At 40.7% G+C, this 23,989-nt stretch overlaps 1 protein-coding gene across 13 annotated transcripts in view; it reads right to left on the reverse strand.

Annotated features, from left to right (window-relative positions):
• Positions 1-6,246: 6,246 nt before the first annotated feature.
• Positions 6,247-23,989, reverse strand: part of VPS35 (VPS35 retromer complex component) — a 127,320-nt gene continuing 109,577 nt past the window's right edge. For all 13 annotated transcript variants that reach the window (XM_065537003.2, XM_065537001.2, XM_074026717.1 and 10 more), the window contains 10 exons: positions 23,452-23,561; positions 21,146-21,242; positions 20,896-21,044; positions 18,850-19,057; positions 18,289-18,444; positions 15,560-15,682; positions 9,717-9,896; positions 8,982-9,221; positions 8,466-8,609; positions 6,247-7,230 (listed from right to left, as the gene is read on the reverse strand). In XM_065537003.2, the coding sequence (XP_065393075.1) occupies positions 7,051-7,230; positions 8,466-8,609; positions 8,982-9,221; positions 9,717-9,896; positions 15,560-15,682; positions 18,289-18,444; positions 18,850-19,057; positions 20,896-21,044; positions 21,146-21,242; positions 23,452-23,561 (1,587 nt within the window). In that variant the 3' untranslated portion in view covers positions 6,247-7,050. The remainder of the gene's footprint in view (positions 7,231-8,465; positions 8,610-8,981; positions 9,222-9,716; positions 9,897-15,559; positions 15,683-18,288; positions 18,445-18,849; positions 19,058-20,895; positions 21,045-21,145; positions 21,243-23,451; positions 23,562-23,989) is intronic.

The following is a 23,989-nucleotide window of genomic DNA, read 5'->3' on the forward strand; positions in this document are numbered from 1 at the left end:
ACAGTGTGGGAGTGGGCCTGAGCATAGGGGCTCAAAGGCCCTATTACAGAGTTTTCGTGAGTTTCAATACCCTTTACTTGGGGTACACCTTATGTAAATGAAGTGGACAAAGTTACAAAGTCATTTACAGAGGACGGCCTATGGATGCCATAGCTGAAGTGTGAATTGGCCTTATGTTCCCTGCCTCCATACCCTATTTTCCTGCCTCAGTACCAGATCACCTAAACCCTCATAAAGGAAAATTTTAAAAATCTCAGAACCCTCAAACTCCCTATGCCAAAGGGAAAGTTAAATCTCAGGTTGAGTCGTGCACCACCGTCTTCCAAATGAACAGCTGTTACCAGCTTTACACATCAGCCAGATCCCTAGGGAAAGGTCGAAGGCCTCAGGCATCTCCAGATGCTCCCACAGATCATTCTTAAGTAAATTTGTAATCGCCCAATGGGTTTACCTTGCCCGCTGTCTAGACAGAGCTGGTTTATCAAGACAGGGGAATTGCAGTGGAGAAAGAGCAATTCACACAGAGCCGGCTCTGTGGGAGACCGGAGTTTTTTTGTTTGTTTTTTGTTTTGTTTTGTTTTGAGATGGAGTTTCGCTCTTGTTGCCCAGGTTGGAGTGCAGCGGCAGGATCTCAGGTCACTGCAACCTCCGCCTCTGGGTTCAAGCGATTCTCCTGCCTCGGTCTCCTGAGTAACTGGGATTACAGGCACCTGCCACCATGCCCAGCTAATTTTTTGTATTTTTAGTAGAGACAGGGTTTCGCACTATTGGCCAGGCTGGTCTTGAACTCCTGACCTCAGGCATCCACCCGCCTTGGCCTGCCAAAGTGCTGGGATTACAGGCATGAGCTACTGCACCTAGCCTGGAGTTTTATTATTACTCAAATCAGTCTCCCCGAGCATTTGAGGATCAGAGTTTTTAAAGATAATTTGGGAGGTAGGGGCTTGGGAAGTGGGGAGTGCTGATTGGTCAGGTTGGAGATGGAATCACAGGGGGTTGAAGTGAGGTTTTCTTGCTGTCTTCTGTTCCTGGGTGGGATGGCAGAACTGGGTGAGCCAGATTACAGGTCTGGGTGGTGCCTGTAATCCCAGCTACTCATGAGGCTGAGACAGGACAATCATTTCAGCTAAGATTGTGCCACTGTACTCCAGCCTGGGTAACAGAGAAGACTCCCTCTTAAAAAAAAAAAAAAAAAGAAGAATCATTACTGACACTTGTTTGAATTTGGAGGAAAGGAAAGAAAACAATATAAGACAAAACACTGTGGCAGGAAGATACTAAATTATAAACAAGGCCTAAGTCCATTGCAAGGTAGGGGTTAAGTCACACCTTACAAACCATGAAATCCTCATTTAAATGGGTTTTTAACTCGGAATAATGTGGCTTACCTTCCAACCTGACTCTCACAAGGCATCGCATGACTGACAGCAGACCACCTCCCACCTTATCAGAACTTAAGCATTCCTTTCTACTGACTTCAAGTCTTTAGACGAAGCTTAACTCTTTCAACCAACTACCAACTAAAGCATCCCTAAAACCCACCTATGACTTGTAATCCGCAGCTATGAAATGTCCCGCCTTTTCAGACCAAACTAATGTATATCTTCCGTGTATTGATATGATTTTATCAGCAATTCCTGCCTCCTAAAACATATAAAACCAAACTGTGGGCCAGGCATGGTGGCTTATGCCTATAATACCAGCACTTTGGGAGGCCAAGGTGGGCGGATTGCTTGAGCCCAGAAGTTCAAGATCAGCCTGGGCAACATGGTGAAACTGCATCTCTACAAAAATACAAAAGCTAGCCGGTCATGGTGGTGCACACCTACAGTCCCAGCTACTTGAGAGTCTAAGATTGGAGGATCACCTGAGCCTGGGAAGTGGAGGCTGCGGTGAGCAGTGGTTGCGTCACTGCACTCCTGCCTCAGCCTCCCAAGTAGCTGGGATTACAGGCATATGCCACCATGCTTGCTAATTTTTGTATTTTTAGTAGAGACAGGGTTTCACCATGTTGGCCAGCCTGGTCTTGATCTCCTGGCCTCAAGTGATCCACTTGCCTCGGCCTCCCAAAGTGCTGGGATTACAGGCGTGAGCCACTGTGCCTGGCCAATGATCTGTCTTTTAACCTTCATACTGGTCAGTTGTGCCTAAACTCCAAAAGCAAGGCGGTGCAATGTGGCGAGTCCAACCTCCCTTCTCATCATGGCCGAGAACTTGGTTTTTCAGGTTTCACTGGGGTCTCCTTGGCCAAAAGGTAGTCCATTCAGTCAGCTGGGGGGCTTAGCGTTTTATTTTTAATTTACAGTACTAGTATATGAAAGTATTCCATCACCTTTGTGTATATAAAGACAAGGCTTGAAAAAACAATGATAGAACCTGATTTCTAAAAATATATCAGGCAGATTTTACATTTTACTGTTTTTCTTACCCTCCCTCTTTTACTTTTTTCTTTCTCCCTTCCTGTCAGTGTGCATAGATTTTACATTTTACATTTGCAAAACCATACCAGAAGATATGGTATCCAATGCAACGTCTCTGGGTAGGTGGAGGAATGGCTGATCTCCTCGTCTTTGCTCTGCACATGGGAAGATAAGCTTGTAATGAATATTATCAATCAGTGTGCAATTCAATGGACTTTAGTTTTGGGAGCTAGACTTGGATTGCAGACCTGAAGTTACAATTGGCTCGTCCTTGTTTATGGGAGGTCAGCAAAGCATTTGAAATCACCTTTGCAAAAATTGTAACTGAGGAAATTATGACAGTGAAAGAGATCAGACCCAATCTTGCTTCTAACCTTTAAACTGTCCTTGTTCATTCCTGGGCATAGGTCGAACTAACCTTGGGAAGTAATTTATAGTTTGACTCTGAAACACAATTGATAATAGCCCTTTCCCAACAGTTATGAAGCGTCCAAAGGTTTCCTTCTGTTTCTATTTCGCTAAGTGAAAATGGATTTAAGTCCCAGCCTGAGATTTTACTTATTTGAAAACACTACTGACGCAAGGCTGAACACAGCAATGAGTGTGTTCTGGCTGGGTGAGGTGGCTCATGCCTGTAATTCCAGCACTTTGGGAGGCTGAGCCGGGTGGATCATAAGGTCAGAAGTTCGAGACCAGCCTGGCCAACATGGTGAAATCCTCATCTCTACTAAAAATACAAAAATCAGCCAGGCATGGTGGTGCACGCCTGTAATCCCAGCTACTCGGGAGGCTGAGGCAGGAGGATCACTTGAACCAGGGAGGTGGAGGTTGCAGTGAGCCAAGATCACGCCACTGCACTCCTGCCTGGGTGAGTGCAAGACTCCGTCTCACAAAAATAAAATATACAGTCCATCTCCAAAGATTTTGGAAGCTTGGACCATTTTGTTGGGACAATGCAGGGTGCCCTACGGCAGTACAGCCAATACAAGACCATCCCAAATGAATTGTTTTGCATTACCACAAGCCAGGAAACATTTGTCTTTAATCAAACCTAAGGCAAGTCACTACTCTTGGGAATTCAAGTGTGCGGCAAATGTGTAGATACCGGCACCTGAATCAGTGTCTGTCGTCCATACCCACAGCATCTCCATAGGACCAACCCCAGCAAACAGGAAGGTCTCCCGCACAGATTTCTCTACCTTTCATTTACAATATGCAGTCTGGATTCCCATTGTCAAACACAATTCTGTTGGGAAATCCTTTCTGCTTGAGCTTATTACCTTGAGGTCTCTGAATGAGAGAGCAAATTTAACAGGTCTCTCTGGAACCTAGACTTTGTGTTTAAATCCCCTCAGTGCCTGTGGTGGTGCATTTATTCCTTAAAGTCTGTCACATTTTTCAATGGCTCTGAGAGTTGCACATGAACTGTACACTACAAGTCATCATCATTCTCCTAGGTGCTCTGATGCCTGATCAACTCAAACGCCTCTCTCTTTGAGCTGTGTGTATCAGCAAGGGCTGTTAATGGACAGGGTGTTTTTGCAGTTCATTAACCTGATGACCACCAATCTCAGGCTTGAGGATGAGTCAGGCACATGGATTTCTAGGCAAAGAAGGAATCATCCGGACTCTAAGAATCACTAGTTTCCTGCATGGAGACAGGAACGGGAGAGTAGGAAAGTCTAACACAGCAGGCATCTCTCATCCAATCACAGCATCGTCCTAGCTGTGTCCTCCTGAGCTATCCCTAGCCCTGGCTCAGCATTTCCATCCACCTGTGAAGGATTCCCCACCACACCCCATTTAAGGACAGGTACTTTTTTGTAAGATACAATAAAAATTACTAAAAAAGGAGAACAGGGAATAGCAGACACACAAAACACAAAGCCAAATGTTTATTACATCCGATAGACATAAAATTACTGTCAAATTGCTATAAAAGGTTTTAAATGCCAAGTCAATTTTTAAATACCTATTTCACTCCAGACAGCCAAGAGTATAACTTGCTTCAGTCCATGGGTCTATCTGAGTAGCCTGGAACTGCAGGCCAAAGCACTGGCCTCAGAAGGCTAAATAGGCTATTTGACTTGACGTTCCATGAGAATTCACACAACCCTCTGCAGAACTTGCCCATCTCCAATCCCTCAAAGCTCTTCTTCACTGCTCTCCTGGGCACACCCATACCATCTTCTGTAACTACGGGTCTGTCTTCACAGCAGACTAACATTCTTGAAGCTAGGGACTATGATCTTCTTCACCTTTAGATTTAGTGCCTAACTATATCTGGTACTGAGTTTTTGTTCAACAACAAAAAAATCTGTAAGTTAAGGATACCAGCAGCGCTTTGCTTTCACTTTTATTTACTTTTTTTGTTGGTTTATTATTTTTAAAATTGGGTTTATCTCAACCCAGAAAATGAGATAATTTACACACTGTACTGACATTATTTCACCTGCAAACCAACCTCTCCAATTCAGTTCAAATTCAAGTATTCTCATGTCTTTTCTACTATTCCAGTTGTATTTCACAAAACATGTAAATCATATGGCTATGTCAAGCCATAATCAGGTTTATACAGGGTAAACTAACACCTGCAAAGAACAGAAAGGGTTTGCTGGACTATGACATACCACAGAATGGCTTAAGATTTGATACATTTTAGTGGTACTAATTCTTGGGAAACATCTGTTCATGTAAACCCCAGCAAGGGCTAGTCATCAAGTGCTAGCAATGGGAGGGCAAATGGTGAGGGGTTAAGTGATGTAGTCATTTGAAAATGTCTATAAATTCTCCCTTCAAGAGGTGGAGCTTAATTCTCTTTACCCTTGAATATAGGCTAGACTTAGTGACTCCCCACTAACAGAATAAGGCAAAACTGAGAGTGTCACTTCCACAGGGAGGCCATTGAAAGGCACTATGGTTTCCTTCTTGCTTTCGTACTCAGCCACCATGCTGTGAGGACACTCTATGGAAGGGCCCTCAAGGAGAAGAACTGGGGCCCCTGCCCTCAAGGAGAGGAACTGGGGCCTCTGCCTAACAGCCAGGTCAGTAAGCAGAGAAGTCAGCCCCAAAGTGTCAGATGACTGCAGCCCCAACCAGTATCTTGCTTGCAACCTTATACTCTTTGCCTTATACTCTTCGCCAGGACCACCAGCTAAGCTGCTCCCAAATTCCTGATCCAGAGACCTGTGAGATAAATATTTGCTGTTTTAAGACATTAAGTTGGCCGGGCGCGGTGGCTCAAGCCTGTAATCCCAGCACTTTGGGAGCCCGAGATGGGTGGATCACGAGGTCAGGAGATCGAGACCATCCTGGCTAACACGGTGAAACCCCGTCTCTACTAAAAAATACAAAAAACTAGCCGGGCGAGATGGCGGGCGCCTGTAGTCCCAGCTACTCGGGAGGATGAGGCAGGAGAATGGCGTAAACCCCGGAGGCGGGGCTTGCAGTGAGCTGAGATCCGGCCACTGCACTCCAGTCCGGGCGACACAGCGAGACTCCGTCTCAAAAAAAAAAAAAAAAAAAAAAAAAAAAAGACACTAAGTTTTGGGATGGTTTATTATATAGTAGGTAACTAGTATTGCTGGTGAGCCTTTGGGGGGTTTATGTGAATTCATCATGCCTTGGGAAAAGCAGGGTAAAGTTGAGGAAAGAAAAGGGGTATAAATGACTAAAAGAGTAGATGCTGCCTTTTTCAACAAGTGCTTAAAACCAGAGTTAAGTGAGCTCTGTGAATATATGAGAATGACTATTAAACTCTATAGCCACTCTATTAGTTCTTTTTATCAATTAAAGATAGTATGAAAAGAGAAAAAAAGCTCCAAAATTGTTAATAGCAACTTTATTGTTTCACTGGTGCAAAGAAAAAAAAAAAAAAATCATAATTGTGATGCATTTCCTGCTAAATTTACAATGAAGGTGATACATAAATTATATAGATCACAAATTTTCTTTTATACTATTTAAAACCAAATTATATTGATAAATATGTCCAGAGGACAACATAGGTTCTTAATGGATGGCTGAGTCCAAATATGCAAAATATAACTTCTCGTTTTGACCATGGTGTTTTAAAATTCTCAAACATGCATTAATATATTCTAGTTTTAGGGAAAATCTTACACATGGCCTTATCTTGCAATTTAGGGAAAAGCCCAAGCTGAATTTCACATACAGTATTCCTTTCTTCTAAATTAATCTCAAATTGGACTAAAGAACAAAAGAGACAGACACTTTTGGGTTAGTACTCCCCAATAATGAAGAAAATACACAATCAACAATGAAACAAACAAAAAAAAAAAGGAGGAGAGCTTCATTAGTAGCCAAGATAAGTGCTTGTGGGGTTTTTTTTGTTTTGTTTTGTTTTGTTTTACAGATCACAGGAATTTTAAATAGCAGATCAGTCATGCTACTTGGGGTGATCAGACAGACTTGAACACTTACCAAGTGAATAATTTTATTAAGGTCCTGAAGGTGAGTGTCCGGAGGTGCTGGGTAAAACACATCACAGGTAAGAAACGGGAAACCTACCTCAGCATTTCTGAAAGGCACAATCTATGGAAGGAAAACCTAGCATAATAAAACCCTCACTGCATGTACATGGAAAGGAGTATGGTGAGCTGTTTCCTTTTTAAAGGATGAGACCTTCATAAATTGGCCCCTCGGATTCTGGTGATTCCCGCCGCAAGCGCAAATGCTCCAGTGTGTTATGAAAATGTTTGTTAATCTGCTCTGTTTCTTCACTGGATTCAAGATTTGGGAGGTCTTCTCGAATCTTTTGGATAAGCTGGTTTAAAACCTGAATTGTTACCTACAAAAGAATATGTACAAATTCATGATCAAGCACATACCACAAAAAATGAAAGACAATTTATTTTTATTTATTTTTTTGAGATAGAATCTCACTCTGTCGCCCAGGCTGGAGTGCAGTGGCGAGATCTCAGCTCACTGCAACCTCCGCCTCCCGGGTTCAAGCGAGTCTCCTGCCTCAGCCTCCCCAGTAGCTGGGATTACAGGCATGTACCACCAGGCCCAGCTAAACACAATTTAATAAAATTGCTTTGAGGAGCTTCTGCTACTCTCATCAATTACCTAAGTAATTATGAAAAAAGAAAGATGGGGATACGATTCCTAGTTTGAACATCTACTGACTATCAAAAAAACCCGAACAACCCTTTAAAACAAGCAAAATTGGCCCCAGTGCTGTGGCTCATCCCTATACTCCCAGCACTTTGGGAGGCTGCGGCAGGCAGATCACTTGAAGTCAGGAGTTTTAAGACCAGCCAGGTCAACATGGTGAAACCCCATCTCTACTAAAAATACAAAAATTAGCTGGGTGTGGTGCTGGGCACCTATAATACCAGCTACTCAGGAGACGGAGGCATGAGAATTGCTTGAACCCAGGAGGCAGAGGTTGCACAGAGCTGAGATTGCACCACTGCACTCCAGCCTGGGTGACAGAACGAGACTGTGAAAAAAAGAAAAAAAGGAAAATTTTATTTAACTTACAAATCTTGACCAAAACTGTATTGCTAAAAGGATACTGCATTTAGGAATTATCTTTTTTTTTTTTTTTTTGAGACAGAGTCTTGCTCTGTCGCCCAGGCTGGAGTGCAGTGGCATGATCTCAGCTCACTGCAAGCTCCACCTCCTGGGTTCATACCATTCTCCTGCCTTAGCCTCCCGAATAGCTGGGATTACAGGCGCCTGCTACCATGCCCAGCTAATTTTTGTATTTTTAGTAGAGATGGGGTTTCACCATGTTGGCCACGCTGGTTTCGAACTCCTGACCTCAGGTGATCTGCCCGCCTTGGTCTCCCAAAGTGCTGGGATTACAGGCGTGAGCCACTGTGCCCGGCCTAGGAATTGTCTTAAACTAGAACATTATGACAAATTAGGCTATTACTTGACATCTGTAAATTATTTTATATTTTTCAAATGAACAGTGATTAAAGTATCAGAATGATAAACTTTTGTACATATCAAATTTCCTGAGTAGGAAGGGAAAATGTTAGTTTATTAACAACACTTTACTAATTCACTTACCGCATCATTTTCCTTTTCATAAAAATAGATATATCTGTTCAGAATTTCTATAAAAAGCTGCACTTGTAGAGAGGGGTCCATGCACTGATTTGCTATTTTTAGAGCTTTCTTTAGGCACTCCATTACCCTCTTGCCTCCGTGAAGCTAAAATAAAAGGGCAGGGGGACAGTGAAGAGATTAACGAAACGTCCCGTTTTCATACAAAGAAACACAACACTACCGTGCTCTTTCGTGTTCTAAAGGGACACAACAAATTTAAATCCTTTTCATTCTCCTTCTTTTGAAGTATACAGCTGTATTTTTTTAAAAACAGGTAGTGGTTTGAACTTGCTATGTTACAATATCCTCAAAGCAGAGGCTTCACTACAGGATGAGACTCTTTTTTAACAAAACAAAGCAATTCTCTTCATCAGATTTCCAAGCACCCCAAATGTTTCACCTCCAGAACACAAGGCCATGGCAACCGATCCCTGTTATCGATCCTGTCTGCTATCATGCAGTCAGGAATGACCTTACCTCCTCCCCATTTTTGTCCGTGTTTCTGCCAGACCAGAAGAGATGTGCACAGGTGCTCACAGCTCGGCCCTGATCGGGTTTCTTCAGAAGTTTGGATGCAGCAAGGGCACACTGAGTCCTCAGAGGTTCGTGATTCTCTTCACTGAAGCACTTCATCCTTTCAAAAGTGCCAATGATCAAGGTGATGGCAGCTAACTGTGCTTTGGAATCGCTGATTTCATCTTCATACAGAGAAAAGGCCTAGTGAACACAAAGCAGAAAGGACTTTCAAGAACCAACCATCCTCTAGTTGAGCATTTTCCAAAGTACTTCTCACCGAACCTCCATCCTGTGAGACTTCTGCAGCCTTCAAATCAGAAAATGCTGCACCCTCTCGAGAGCCACAGGACACAGCTGAGATGGTAAAAATGCTTAAAAGTTGCAATAAAGAAACTTCTTTCAACTTTGTTTAACCCGGGTTCCCAAACTGAATTTTGGGAATGGAATGCATTTCCCAAATTTCATGTTCCATGGAACACTTTTACCATGACCCACTTGGAAATCTTAGATTTCATCAGCAAATGATCAATACCAGTCAATTATGACAATAATATTAAGAGGTTCCATGATGGTGGGAAGGTGGTAGTTACATATTCAGTAAAAGAAGAGTAAATTCATGTCATTACCACCATGCCTGCAAACAAGCAACTGACTCAGTAGAGCTGACGTGACAACACAGAAAGAACAGATCATCACCTGGGACATGAATTCATATGCGACTGTTTCATGATTTTCAAAACCGATTTCCCCAGCAGCTAGTGCTCCTTGAAGAAAAAGTCTTAAGGGCAATTCTGCCAGCTCTGCTTTGATCAAAGCACTGATAGTCTGGTGGGCAAATGAAAAAATCTTCTGGCATTTCTTTTCCCATTTGTCATCCTAAAACAAGAAAAAACATTTTAAGTTACCTTAAGTTCAAAATTAACTTGTTCCATGATTCCATTTTATTTAAAACTTTTAATAGAACAAAATAGTGAACACGGTAAGTTGAGCGCAGTTTTCCTGTCATTTTCCTTCTCTGTTTCAGTTATAGGGCACACAAGTAAATCAAGCAGGATGTCTTCTCAAAACATCATTTGAAGTTAAACTGCTTTTGCAATGTTAACGTATTTGATATTTGTTTTTTCTTTTTGAGACAGTTTTGCTCTTGTTGCCCAGGCTAGAGTGCAGTGGCGCAATCTTAGCTCACTACAACCTCCGTCTCCTGGGTTCAAGTGATTCTCCTGCCTCAGCCTCCAGAGTAGCTGGGATTACAGTGCCTGCCACCACGCCCAGCTAATTTTATATTTTTAGTAGAGGCAGGGTTTCACCAAGTTGGCCAGGCTGGTAACTCCTGACCTCAAGTGATCCGCCCACCTCAGCCTCCCAAAGTGCTAGGATCACATGCATGAGTCACCGCACCCAATCTGTTTTTTCTTTCCTTTTTTTTTTTAAGCTCTGTTACCCAGGCTGGAGTGCAGTGGTGTGATCACAGCTCATTGCAGCCTTGAACTCCTGGGTTCAAGTGATGCTCCCACCTCAGACTCCCGAATAGCTAGGACTACAGGCTCACATCATCATACCTGGCTAATTTTTATTTTTTTTATAGACACAGAGTCTCATTCTGTTGCCCAGGCTGATCTTGAACTACTGGCCCCGAGCAAACCTCCCGCCTCAGCCTCCCAAAGTGTTGGAATTACAAGCATGAGCCATTACAACTGGCTGATATTTGTTTTTTCTGATTCGTAAGTAACATTCCAAAATTGGAGAAAATTAGAAAAATACACAAAATCATCCACACATCATCCCTAAATCTACCATCCAGGGATGATCATTGGTAACATTCTGACGCTAAATGTCTTCCTTTCTTTCTACATAAATGTAACTGGAATTTTTGGGTGTGGTTTTCTTTTTTCTCTTTGGCACGATCTCGGCTCACTGCCACCACTGCCTCCTGGGTTCAAGCCATTATTCTGTCTCAGCCTTCTGAGTAGCTGGGATTACAAGCGTGCCACCACGCCCCCGCAAATTTTTATATTTTTAGTAGAGAAGGGGTTTCACCTTATTGGCCAGGCTAGTCTTGAACTGCTGACCTCAAGTGATCCACCCACCTCGGCCTCCCAAAGTGCTAGGATTACTGGCCTGAACCACCGCATCTAGCCCTTATTTTCTTACTTGAGAGTTAAACAAAATCGATTCAAGTAATTTGTATCTAATTTTTCTTTTTTTTTTTTTTTGAGACGACGTTTCACTCTTGCTTCCCAGGCTGGAGTGCGATGGCACGATCTCGGCTCACCACAACAACCTCCGCCTCCCAGGTTCAAGTGATTCTCCTGCCTCAGCCTACCAAATAGCTGGGATTACAGGCATGTGCCACCACACCCAGCTAATTTTGTATTTTTAGTAGAGACGGGGTTTCTCCATGTTGGTCAGGCTCATCTCAAACTCCCGACCTCAGGTGATCCGCCTGCCTCGGCCTCCCAAAGTGCTGGGATTACAGGCGTGAGCCACCGCGCCCAGCTCTAATTTTTCGTTCACTTATTTTATCCTAACAATTTTCCCGATACTAATTTAAAATCATTGTAATGACTAGAAAATATTACAGAGACTGGCTATGGCATAATTTATTTAACTATTCCCTTTTAGAAATAATCTCTAATATTACAATGAATGTTCTATATACACTAAGCTTTATTGAGACCCTAATTATTCCCTTAGTATAAATTCTTGGAATTCTACTTGGAGTAATATTATTGGATATTTTAACACCCTACTTACATACTGCCAACTTCCTAGAAGTATTACAGTAATTCACACTGCCAACATTAGATGAGAATGAATTTTCATCACACCATCGCCATTGCTAAACCTTATTTTTCATTTCTCTTTGCCAATTTGATTTCTTAAAAGGTTCGCTGTTGTAATTACAAGCAAGGTTAAATATTTTATCATGATTGACTATCCAAATTTCTTCTTGTTAAAGCAATCAGTTCTTTTCATTTTTAAAAGATGGCAACAGGCAGGGCATGGTGGCTCATGCCTGTAATCCCAACACTTTGGGAGGCCAAGGAGTCAGGAGGATCACTTGAGCCCAAGAGTTTCAGACCAGTCTAGGCAACACAGTGAGACTCTGTCTCTACAAAAAATAAAAAATTAGCCAGTGTGGTGGCACATGCTTGTAGTACCAGCTACTCAGGAGGCTGAAGTGGGAGGATCATTTGAGCCTAAGAGTTCAAAGCTGCAGTGAGCTGTAATCATACCACTGTATCCCAGTCTGGGTGACAAAGACCTTGACTCCAAAAAAAAAAAAAAAAGTGACATTGACAGTCATAGACCTTGGCGCAGTGTATGGCAACACAGTAAGTAATGCTAGTAAATAAGTAAAGGCTAGTTACTTTTATTTATTTGCCCTAAATCATTTTGATCCCAGAATTTTTTCATCTTATAACTGAAAGTTTGTATTCTTTGGCAACTAGTGTTCTAGTCTTTGCTTATACAAGTTCAACCATTTTTTAGTGACTGGGTCTCCCTCTGTCGCCCAGGCTAGAGCGCAAAAGAATAATCATAACTCACTACAGCCTCCAACTTCTGGGCTCAAACTGTCCTCCTGCCCTAGCCTCTTATTTTTGAGATGGAGTCTCACTTTGTCGCCCAGGCTGGAGTGCAGTGGCGCAATCTCGGCTTACTGCAACCTCTGCCTCCCGGGTTCAAGTTATTCTCCTGCCTCAGCTTCCCGAGTAGCTGGGATAACAGGCATGTACCCTCACGCCTGGCTAATTTTTGTATTTTTACTAGAGACGGGGTTTCACCATGTTGGCCAGGCTAGTCTCAAACTCCTGATCTCAGATGATCCACCCACCTTGGCCTCCCAAAGTGCTAGGATTACAAGTATGAGCCACCACACCCAGCCCTGCCCTAGCCTCTTGAGTAGGTAGGACTACAGGCATGTACCACCACACCTGGCTAATTTTTTAATTTTCTCTTCTTTTTTTTAGACGGAGTTTCACTCTTGCCCAGGCTGAAGTGCAATGGCGCGATCTTGGCTCACCGCAACCTCTGCATCCCGGGTTCAAGTGATTCTCCTGCCTCAGTCTCCCGAGTAGCTGGGACTATAGGCATGCGCCACCATGCCCAGCTAATTTTGTATTTTTAGTAGAGATGGGGTTTCTCCGTGTTGGTCAGGCTGGTCTCGAACTCTGACCTTAGGTGAACCGCCTGCCTTGCCCTCCCAAAGTGCTGGGATTACAGATGTGAGTCACCACAATCGGCCTTTTTATTTTTTAATAGAGATTGGGTCTTGCTATGTTACCCAGGCTGGGTGAATTCAACTTAAAAAACAATTCTACATATAAATGAAGTCATGCAGTATTTGCCTTTCCGTGTTTGGCTTATTTCACTTAGAATAATGTCCTCCAGATTAATCCCTATTGTCATAAATGGCAAGATTTTCTTCATTTCTATAGCCGAATATTATTCTACTATGTAGAGAATGTATGTACATATATATACACACACACACATACACGTATATACACACACATATATACAAAACACAATGTCTTTACTCATCTATCGATGGACACTAAGGTTGTTTCCGTATCTCAGCCATTGTGAATAATGCTGCAATGAACATGGGAGTGCAGGTATCTCTTTGAGATACTGATTTCCTTTCCTTTCAATACATAACCAGATGTGGGACTGCAGGGTCACATGGTAGTTCTAGTTTCAGTTTTTTGAGGAACCTCCATACCGTTTTCCATAATGGCTATACTAATTTATATTCCCACCAATAATAAACAGGGTTCCCATTTCTCTACATCCTTGCCAACACTTGATTTTCTGTCCTTTTGGTAACAGTTATTCTGACAGATATGCGGTAATATCTCGTAGTGGTTCTGATTTGCATTTTCCTGATAAATGATGTCGAACATCTGTTCATATACCAGTTGGCCATCTGTATGTCTCCTTTGGAAAAATGTCTATTCAGATCCTTTGCTCATTTTTAAATCAAGTTATTCATTTGCTTGCTACTGAGTTGCATTCCATATATATTTTGGATACTGACCACTTTTCAGATGTACAGTTTGCAAATATTCTCCCCCATTCCATTGGCTGTCTCTTCACTCTGCTGATTGTTTCCTTTGTTGTACAGAAGCTTTTTAGTTTAATAGACTCCCACTTGCTTATTTTTGCTTTGATTGCCTAGATTTTTGGTTTCACATCCAAAAAATCACTGACCAATGACAAGGAGGTTTTTCCCTATGTTTTCTTCTAGGAGCTTTATGGTTTCAGGTCTTTAATCCATTTTGAGTTCATTATTATATATGGTACAAGATGAGAGTCCAATTCTATTCTTTTGCATGTGGATATCCAACTTTCCCAATACTATTTATTGAAGACACCATCCGTTTCCCCTTTGTGTATTCTTGGTATCCTTATCAAAGATTAGTTTATTGCACATGTATGGGTTTATTTCTAGACTCTCTATTCTGTTCCGTTGGTCTATGTGTCTGTTTTTACGCCAGTACCATATTGGCACACTGTCTTAATTACTATGGCTTTTTAATGTAGGCTGGTTGCTATTTTTATTGTTATACTCACAAATTTCTATCCGTAAATGCTGGTAAAGAGTGAATGATAAGCTGGCCTAATACAAATTGGCCAAAAGTTGCTGTTTCATGCTGGTAGGTCTACTTAATACATCCTTTTTTCTCTATTATGAGAAAATCAAGTCCCTACTGAGGCCAGGTGTGGTGGCTCACACCTACAATCCTAGCACTTGGAGAGGCTGAGGCAGGAGGATCACTTGAGGCCACAAGTTCGAGACCAGCTGATCAACATGGCAAGACCCTGTCTCTACTAAAAATACAAAAATTAGCTGAGCATGGTGGTGCACACCTGTAATCCCAGCTACTTAGAAGGCTGACACACAAGAATCGCTTGAACCCAGGAGGTGGAGGTTGCAGTGAGCCAGGACTGAGCCACTGCACTCCAGCTGGGGGACAGAATGAGACCCTATCTCAAAACAAACAAACAAACAAAATTAAGTTACTGAGGTTGTTCCTTAACATTAACCTGACTGTCCAACTTTCAGGTACATGAGCTTGAGGTATTTTCTTCAAAACTACACCGTGAAGACTCAAGCCATGATTCTGGTTTGAGGAAGAAAAAAGCTCATAAAAAGTTGCCCACAACTCATGATATTATGCAATTATATGCCTTTAGAGAGAAATGACTGCAATGCTAGACCCTCTCCTTAGGTTTTAAAGCTAACCTGAATTAGAACTTAGGAAAGAGTTTCAGCATAAATTCACACTGCTTTAATCTTGCATTTCTAAGTGCTTTTTATGTGATCCCTCATTTAGTATGTGATCCACCAACATCACCATTAGGAACACTTAGCACAGGATAAGTAACAAATACAGAGTTGCCAAAAATGGGATTTTATTATACCACTGTCTATTTTTGTATGTTTGAAATTTTTTATAACATAAAACAAACACACACACACTCAGAGTGATGAAAAAGGAAAAAAGTGCCTAAATATTTAAAAGTAAACTCACCACTTTAGAATTCTCTTTGTATCGAAAAGCCAGCTGGTAAGCTGCAAATACCAATGGTGGCAATGTGAAGCGAATCCGCTGATTTCCACCAGCTCCAAAATGTTTTCGTGCTGTGTTCAAAATCTGACCCAAAAGCATTAAAGAAAAAAAATTTCCAAACTATGATTAATCATTTGTGAAATAAATGTGGGCTCTCATCATCATTGCTAACATTTTGTGAATATATACAATGTACCATAGTTTATGGTAGGCAATTTATATATTTCTTATCTCCTCAAGTTGTCACAACAATTCAGAGACAGATACAATTCCATTTCACAAATGGGGAAGTATGAGTTTCAAAGAGGTTGTATAACCTGCCCAAGATAGTGAGTTAGAAGCAAAGATATATTTAAATATATTTTCATATACACACATGCAAAGTATGCTGCATTGATAAAGAATGTAGGCTCTGGCCAGATGTGGTGACTCATGTGTGTAATCCCAGCACTTTGGGAGGCCAAAGGTGGACAGATAAGTTGAGGTCAGTAGTTCGAGACCAGCCTGGCCAACACAGGTAAACCCCGTCTCTACTGAAAATACAAAAATTAGCTGGGCATGGTGGCGTACACCTGTAATCTCAGCTACTCGGGAGGCTGAGGCAGGAGAACTGCTTGAACCCAGGAGATGGAGGTTGCAGTAGGCTGGGATCATGCCACTGCACTCCAGCCTGGGTGACAGAGCAAGATTCCATCTCAAAAAAAAAAGAGAAAAAAAGAAGGCTGTGAAGACACTCAGAGACTCACATTTAAAAGTAAATCCTAATACTTGTTACATGTGTGGCTTTGGGCAAATTATTTACCTTCTCTTAGCCACAAGTTTCTGTAAACTCGCAGGGTTGTTGGGAAGATCAAGTGACACGTGAGGTTTCACCACTACTTAGCACAAGGCATACGCTTAGTAATATTAACTATTACTATGATACAAAACAACTATATGCATATTACTGGTACATCATACCTCCTCATTCCAAAAAATATTAAGACCGAAAAGGCTAATATACTTTAAAAGAGCTACTTGTGAAATATTCCATGAATTCTGTGTTTTTCTTGGATTTTTTTTCTGAAATGGTACAACATATAGCCAATTCAGAAAAATTACAAGAAAAAGAGTTTATAAAATGTTTTTAATATGTGTGACACAATGACATTCAGATTTTGTGAAATTCCTGATATGGCAGATGAATAAGAGAATGCATTTTCCCTCGGGCAGTCAGAGCTAATGACCCTATTATTAAAGATCGTTATACATGGGAATAACCAATCAGCCACATGCAGAAGGCATACTTTTTTTTGAGACAGAGTTTCACTCTTGTTGCCCAGGCTGGAGTGCAATGGCGTGATATCCACTCACTGCAACCTCCACCTCCCAGGTTCAAGTGATTCTCCTGCCTCAGTCTCCCAAGCAGGTGGGATTACAGGTGCCTACCACCATGCCTGGCTAGTTTTTTGTATTTTCAGTAGAGATGGGGTTTCACTGTGTTGGCCACGCTGGTCTTGAACTCCAGATCTCAGGTGATCCATCCACCTCAGTCTCCCAAAGTGCTAGGATTATAGGTGCGAGCCACCATGCGCAGCGGGAAGGCATACTTTCTAACTACTACATTTGGTATGCAATAGAAAATGAAAACACACAGACACACACAATCTCACACAGAAACTTAAGGGAAACAGTTAAAATACTCAGTCACTCTGTACAGATGACATAGCTCACAGAGCACAATACCACAGTCCTGGAATGTTTGCTACTAAGCCAAGAGAAAGACCATCACACTATCAACAGCAGTCAGCCTCTTATTTCACACTGATTATGAAGAAGTACAGGAGTGTCAACTACAATGAAGAAAGTCAACAGAAAGAGATAAAACAGTCAGGACATCCTCAAGCAAATGTCTTTTTCATCATAGCAGCCTAACAGCCTTATGCATCCAAGAATGGTTAAACTACTTTGCCCAAACAATAATTAAGCAGCCAACCGTGCTAACCCTTCACTAAAATAAATTCTCTATCTAGTATCGATCACTGATACCCCTACTCAGGCAACATGCTTTATCCATTTCACAAAGTTTCCCTGTGGACTAATAATAAAGAGAACCTCATGTGATTGTTCTTTATCAGAAAAAAAAAAGTTAAGAAAAAGGCAAAATGAATTTTAAAACCTCTCATCAAAAAACAAAAACGCACATTTTCAATGTGACAAATATAATTTATACTTGCAAATTTGGAAAAGTAAAATTAAATGTAAGAATTGTATTTCTTATAAAGTTTATTATAAGCAATACATAGTTCAGAAAAAAATCAACATGGAATACTTATGGGCACTCAAGTAAAAGAAGAGACTTTTTTGTAATTCTCAGAGAGTCTTCAAAAGAAATCAAAGCAACTGAATTGTTACTCACATGCTCCAGAAATTTACAATTATGTTTATATATAAAGTAAAAGCCCACAGATGCTATGAATCTCTTTTTTTTCTTTTGAGACAGAGTCTCGCTCTGCTGCCCAGACTGGAGTGCAGTGGCGCAATCTCAGCTCACTGCAACCTCCGCCTCCCAGGTTCAAGTCAATCTTTGATTCAGTTGCAATTCCTTCAAAACCGTCTAAGACCAGAAGGTGAATTAAACCATTTTAAGCACTTCAACATGCGATTTCACTAGGAGCTGATACAGGGATATACTAATAGTAAACTCATACCAAGTACTGCTGGTCAGGGTCCTCAGAGCGCAGTAGATGAATGAAGCGGCCCACAAGGCTCTGCTCATCAGCAAAGTCTTCTGGATCAGGGTCCTCTACAGGCTGATCTGGCTGATCTTGAATCAATGTGGATACCAAATTCATGATGGAATCCACCTGTAACATGTGAGGCATAAGAAACCCACTGACGTGAAACCATTGGCATATAAAGCCACTGTCAAAAGTGTTTCCAGTTATAAAATTACAATACAGTATCAACAAGATATTCCTTTTTTTGGTTAGAAAGTCAATACACATGTATGTCATACACACATATACAGACAAAAGTCTGGAAAGATATGCACAAAATGTTAATTTACAGTGGTTATTCTCTATCTGGTGGAATTATAAATGTTTTATAATTCTTTATACATCTCCAATTTTCTAATTTATATAATGAATAAGTTACTTCTACATTTTCTTTAGTATTGAATTACCCTCCCCTCCCATCTCAGGTATCTAGGTCCATAGTCTAAAATTGTAACACTGTTTCCCTAAAATAGCATGGAGGTATTCTCTTACCTGGTCTTGAGAGACAATTTCTGTATTATAATCCAGAACGTTACTAAGCACATAACAACTCATGCTCTTTCTGGACTCATAGTCAAAGTACTCAAAGAGTGGGTGAAAATGTTTTAATTTCAAGACTGTTAAAATATTGTTGTAAGTGTCAACTGGTATTTTCAAAAGTCTGGTGAGTTCCTTTGAAACTGCACTACTGGTAGCAATACTACAAAAAGAAAAACAGAAGTCTTAATGAACAAAATTAACTTTCTCTATACACAAATAGCACTTGTTCTGTAAGAATTTGAAATTTTTCATTACACATTAAAGGAAATGGGTCAGGTGAATCATACCACCACAGAAGACTGTAACAACCTCCTTTCAAGAGGATAAAAAATGCCTATCTAAACATAAATATATATATTCATCTATTATTTTTCTGTTGATACAAAACTAGAAACAGTTTCCAACTCATGAACAGATGGTATAGCTGGAGTTAAGATGACTGTCTAGAATTCGATGACATTTCTAAGGGAAGTATTTTAAGTGGTAGTTTGGTTCCCAGGGGGCAGCCAACAAGTATTGTATATTCACGATGAAAATAAATAGGAAAAAAAATCCATGCAAAACCAGCAATTTGACACAATAGAAAAATATATAAACTATTTCTTCTGTATCAGATGTTGGTGATTAAGGAAAAGCAGGCTGACTGACTTAGGTAGTGGTTAGTAAAAGCATTCTGTAGATACTGAGGCATATTGGGGCATTTATTACAACCTCTTTAGAGTTTGTTATTTCCAATGATTTTGTCTATTTTTACTTTAAAATTCACTTGGGGAGAAAGACATAGATACATCATTTAGTTTTTTTATTTAAATTTTTTTAATTTTTAATTTTATTTTTTATTAGAGACAGGATCTCGCTCTGTTGCCCAGGCTGTTCTCAAACTCCTGGGCTCAAGTGATTCTCCCAACTCAGCCTCCTGAATAGCTGGGATGACAGGTGCAAGCCACCACACCTGGCACATCATTTAATTTTCGCTCATACTTATTCCATATCTGAACTTGTTTTCCGTTCGCACACACACAAAACCAAAATGACCAAAAGAAAAAGGGTAACACAAACGGAGGAAAAAAAGAGTAAATTTTCTTGATGCAGGTAAACCACTAGAAGGGAGATAGAAAGGAGGAACATGACATGAGGTAAAATTCTCAAGAATATGGGTGGGGGAGGCAGGCCTGGCTTGAACCAAGTCCAGAGCAGTGGGGAATGGGGCAGGAAGGGAACTGCGGGGGAAGGTAACAGGATCTGAGCTGCCCACAGTGGCCACTACAGGACGCCACAGGTCTAGGACAGAACAGCTGAGGAGGCTTCAAGTTGGAAACAGGACTGTTCATACTTCCTTGAAGGTATCAAAATCAAAGCTCAAAATAGAAAAGATATTTAAACCAATTTAATTCTGCACCTTAAATATACATACACCCTTCATTTTTCACCATGTGCTCATTTGTAGGAAAACACCTCTTATGGAAATAAATACTGCCTGAGAAAGTTTCCTTACCAGTTGAGGAACTCATTCACATACAGCAAGCTCGTCCAACCCGCAGCCCACAGGCTGCATGCAGCCCAGCATGGCTTTGAATGCAGCCCAACACAAATTTGTAAGCCTTCTTAAAACATTATCAGTTTTTTGCAACTTTTTTTAAAGCTCATCAGCTATTGTTAGTGATAGTGTATTTTATGTGTGGCACAAGAAAATGTTTCTTCCAATGTGGCCCGGGGAAGCCAAAAGACTGGATGCCCCTGATACACAGAAAGGGATCCAAATTGGAGTCACTGGTCCCTGAAGACTGCCTATAGTCCATAGGTACCACAATTTCATTAATATACACAACCAAGTAATTGGTCACCACTTTCTGCCCCTAGTAGTGCTAACCATGACAATCTTAATGCATGATTAAAACAAGACAAATGCCAGCATTTCAAAAAACAATTGAGAAAGAAAAGCAAATCTAGGAAAAAAGTGTCTTTATGAGGATTTTTACAAAAATGTAACTGACTTACTGTTCAAGGTTGAGCTTATTGAATATCTCCACTGTTGTTTCTAGAACTTTATCAACATAGTCCACACGATCAGGGTAACATTTCATGGCAAGATTAATGAGAGAGACTTGTAAAGATACAACATCCTCTGAAGGCATGTCTTGTCTAGACTGGAATGTTTAGAAAACCATACAATTTATTTTAAACAATTGTAAAAGGAAGGCAGAGAAGTTTCAAAATTTTGAGAACTTAGGAGAAATGCTACACAAACCTGTATCACTGTAGCCACCTGCTGTGAAAATATATCAAAAAGTTTAATATCCGCTGGGATTCCAGGTCCATCTTCACGGTGAGCAAATAAAGCTAATCTAAAAAAAAAAAAAAAACCCCTTTATTTTAAAAGATACAGGGTTTGGGTAGTGAGATCATGGATGACATCTTATTCTTTATTGCTTTTCTATATTTTGTATGAGCCCAAAAGGCTTGTTGTTTTAGACAGAGTCTCACTCTGTCAGCTAGGCTGGAGTGCAGTTGTGTACTCTCAGCTCAATGAAACCTCCACCTGCTGGGCTCAAGCTATCCTCCTCCCATCTAGGCCTCCTGAGTAGCTGGGGCTAACAGCATGTGCAACCACGCCCAGCTAATTTTTGTGCTTTCTGTAGTGATAGGGTTTCACTATGTTGCCCAGGATGGTACTAACCTGGACTCCAGCAAGCCTCCCTCCTTGGCCTCCCAAAGTGCTGGGATTACAGATGTGAGCCACTGCACCCGGCCTCCTCAATTCATTTTTAACTAAACAGTTTTGCCAGTGCAACCTTTTTTCTTCAGCATTCTTATTTCATACCATACTAAGTAGATTTTCAACAAGATAATTCTCTCAAACTCTTTGAAGCATAATTAAGTAGATATGGACAGAAATGCATTAAAGTGACAAATGTATTCAACAACCATGATTCAAATAAATAATCTTTAAAAAATAAAAGTACATAGACTATTTTAAGATACTGCATTTTTACTAAAGTTTGAAATACAACTAAGTCTAAAATTCATAAAATTAACTTTTATTTCCCTCATCTTAAATTACTCAAAATAATGTCTGTTTCATTATCATTATCTGTTTGTCACAGTCACAACTACATCCACATTTTGTTACGCCCAGAAGCATCACTACTGACAGAGATGGGTAAGTGACATTACAGGCAACACAGGAAAATCCAGTTACTAGCTTCCTTTAAGAGGGGGCCCAATCAGTATGGGATTTTTGCTGCCCAGGATTAAGCTGATAATTTGGAAAATTTTGTGATCTGAATTCTCAGACTTTAAAATGAATAACTTAGTTTTTCAAAAAACATACAAAAGGTATCTGCAGAAATAAATCTTCACTTAGGTTTCTGGTTTCATGACAATGCTTACAAGTAGTAGGACAGACATTCTGTACTACTACACAACATGGCTGCAAAAAAGTCACCCATTGGCCAAACACAGTGGCTCACATCTGTAATCCCAGCACTTCAGGAAGCGGAGGCAGGCTGATCATTTGAGCTTAGGAGTTTGAGACCAGCCTGGCCAACCTGGCAAAACCCCGTCTCTACTAAAAATACAAAAATTAGCCGGGCATGGTGGTGCATGTCTGTAATCCCAGCTACTCGGGAAGCTGAGACACTAGAACCCCTTGAATCCAGGAGTTGGAAGTTGCAGTGAGCCAAGATAGCACCACTGCACTCTAGCTTGGGTGACGGAGTGGGACTCTGTCTAAAAAAAAAAAAAAAAACTAAGAAAATAAAACTTAAAGTGGATGTACTAAACATATTTGATACTTAAAATTTTTTCTTTAAGAAAATGTGGGCTGGGCGCGGTGGCTCAAGCCTGTAATCCCAGCACTTTGGGAGGCCAAGACGGGTGGATCACGAGGTCAGGAGATCGAGACCATCCTGGCTAACATGGTGAAACCCCATCTCTACTAAAAAATACAGAAAACTAGCTGGGCGAGGTGGCGGGCGCCTGTAGTCCTAGCTACTCGGGAGGCTGAGGCAGGAGAATGGCGTGAACCTGGGAGGCGGAGCATGCAGTGAGCTGAGATCCGGTCACTGCACTCCAGCCTGGGAGACAGAGAGAGACTCCGTCTCAAAAAAAAAAAAAAACAACAAAAAAAAAAACGTGATGATAGAGTGATTACTTGAACATTTCCAATCATCTGTATCTTATGGCTACTCTAAACCAAATGAGTTCCCACTGCAAGATACTTATATCACAGGAAAAAACAAATTTTGTTCTTCAATATGATCTCTGGATTTGTACAATTTAAAAAAAAAGTCTGCACAACGTCTTTAAATGTCAATTAAACACACAGAATAAATCTTATCTTCATGTCTCCTGCACATTTAAGTTAAGCCTCTTTCATGTCTAACCAAGGCAAGTACCTAGTACTCATACTCACAAAGCTACACTATTTATAGTATAATTAAATTAAGATCATTGGTATGATAAAGATGTAACAGAGACAAATAATTCAAAAAATGTTTAAAATTCATTATTGTCAAGTCCGAGCATGTATCCTCCAGTGTTGGAAGGTCTTACCTATCAATTAAAGCAATGATTATGTTTTTCACATTTACATTCTGGTGTAACTCAGCACAGGCCCGAAGAAAAGGATTCAAAGTCTGGAGGTGAAATTCATCAGGGAAAACCTGAAAATCAAATGATCAATACAAGTAAAAGTATTTCACATAATATTCTGAACTCATATGGTAAAGTTCACATTTGTGGGGAAAAAAACACTGTAATCTTATACAACTAAATTTGAACACATTGCTTCTGAACCTCTCTACTAAACATAAGCTCAGACAGAAATATTCCAATAAACAAAGTGCACCTACAATTAAACTAAAGCTACAGAGACCAAGAAAACTCAGATGACTCATTCCTACAGTTTGGAGGAAAACAAACCACATTGATACAAAGACCAAGTTATAAGTCGGAAACAGAAAATCCCTGTTTTTAAATTGTTTTTAGAAGAAGCAAGATTACATGAAAAAAAATTTTTTTTAAATTATTTTAAGTTTTTATAGAAATGGCATCTTGCTATGTTGCCCAGGCTGGTTTTGAACTCCTGGCC

The sequence above is a fragment of the Macaca fascicularis genome, chromosome 20 (assembly GCF_037993035.2).
Source record: "Macaca fascicularis isolate 582-1 chromosome 20, T2T-MFA8v1.1".
Taxonomy (NCBI): Eukaryota; Metazoa; Chordata; class Mammalia; order Primates; family Cercopithecidae; genus Macaca; species Macaca fascicularis.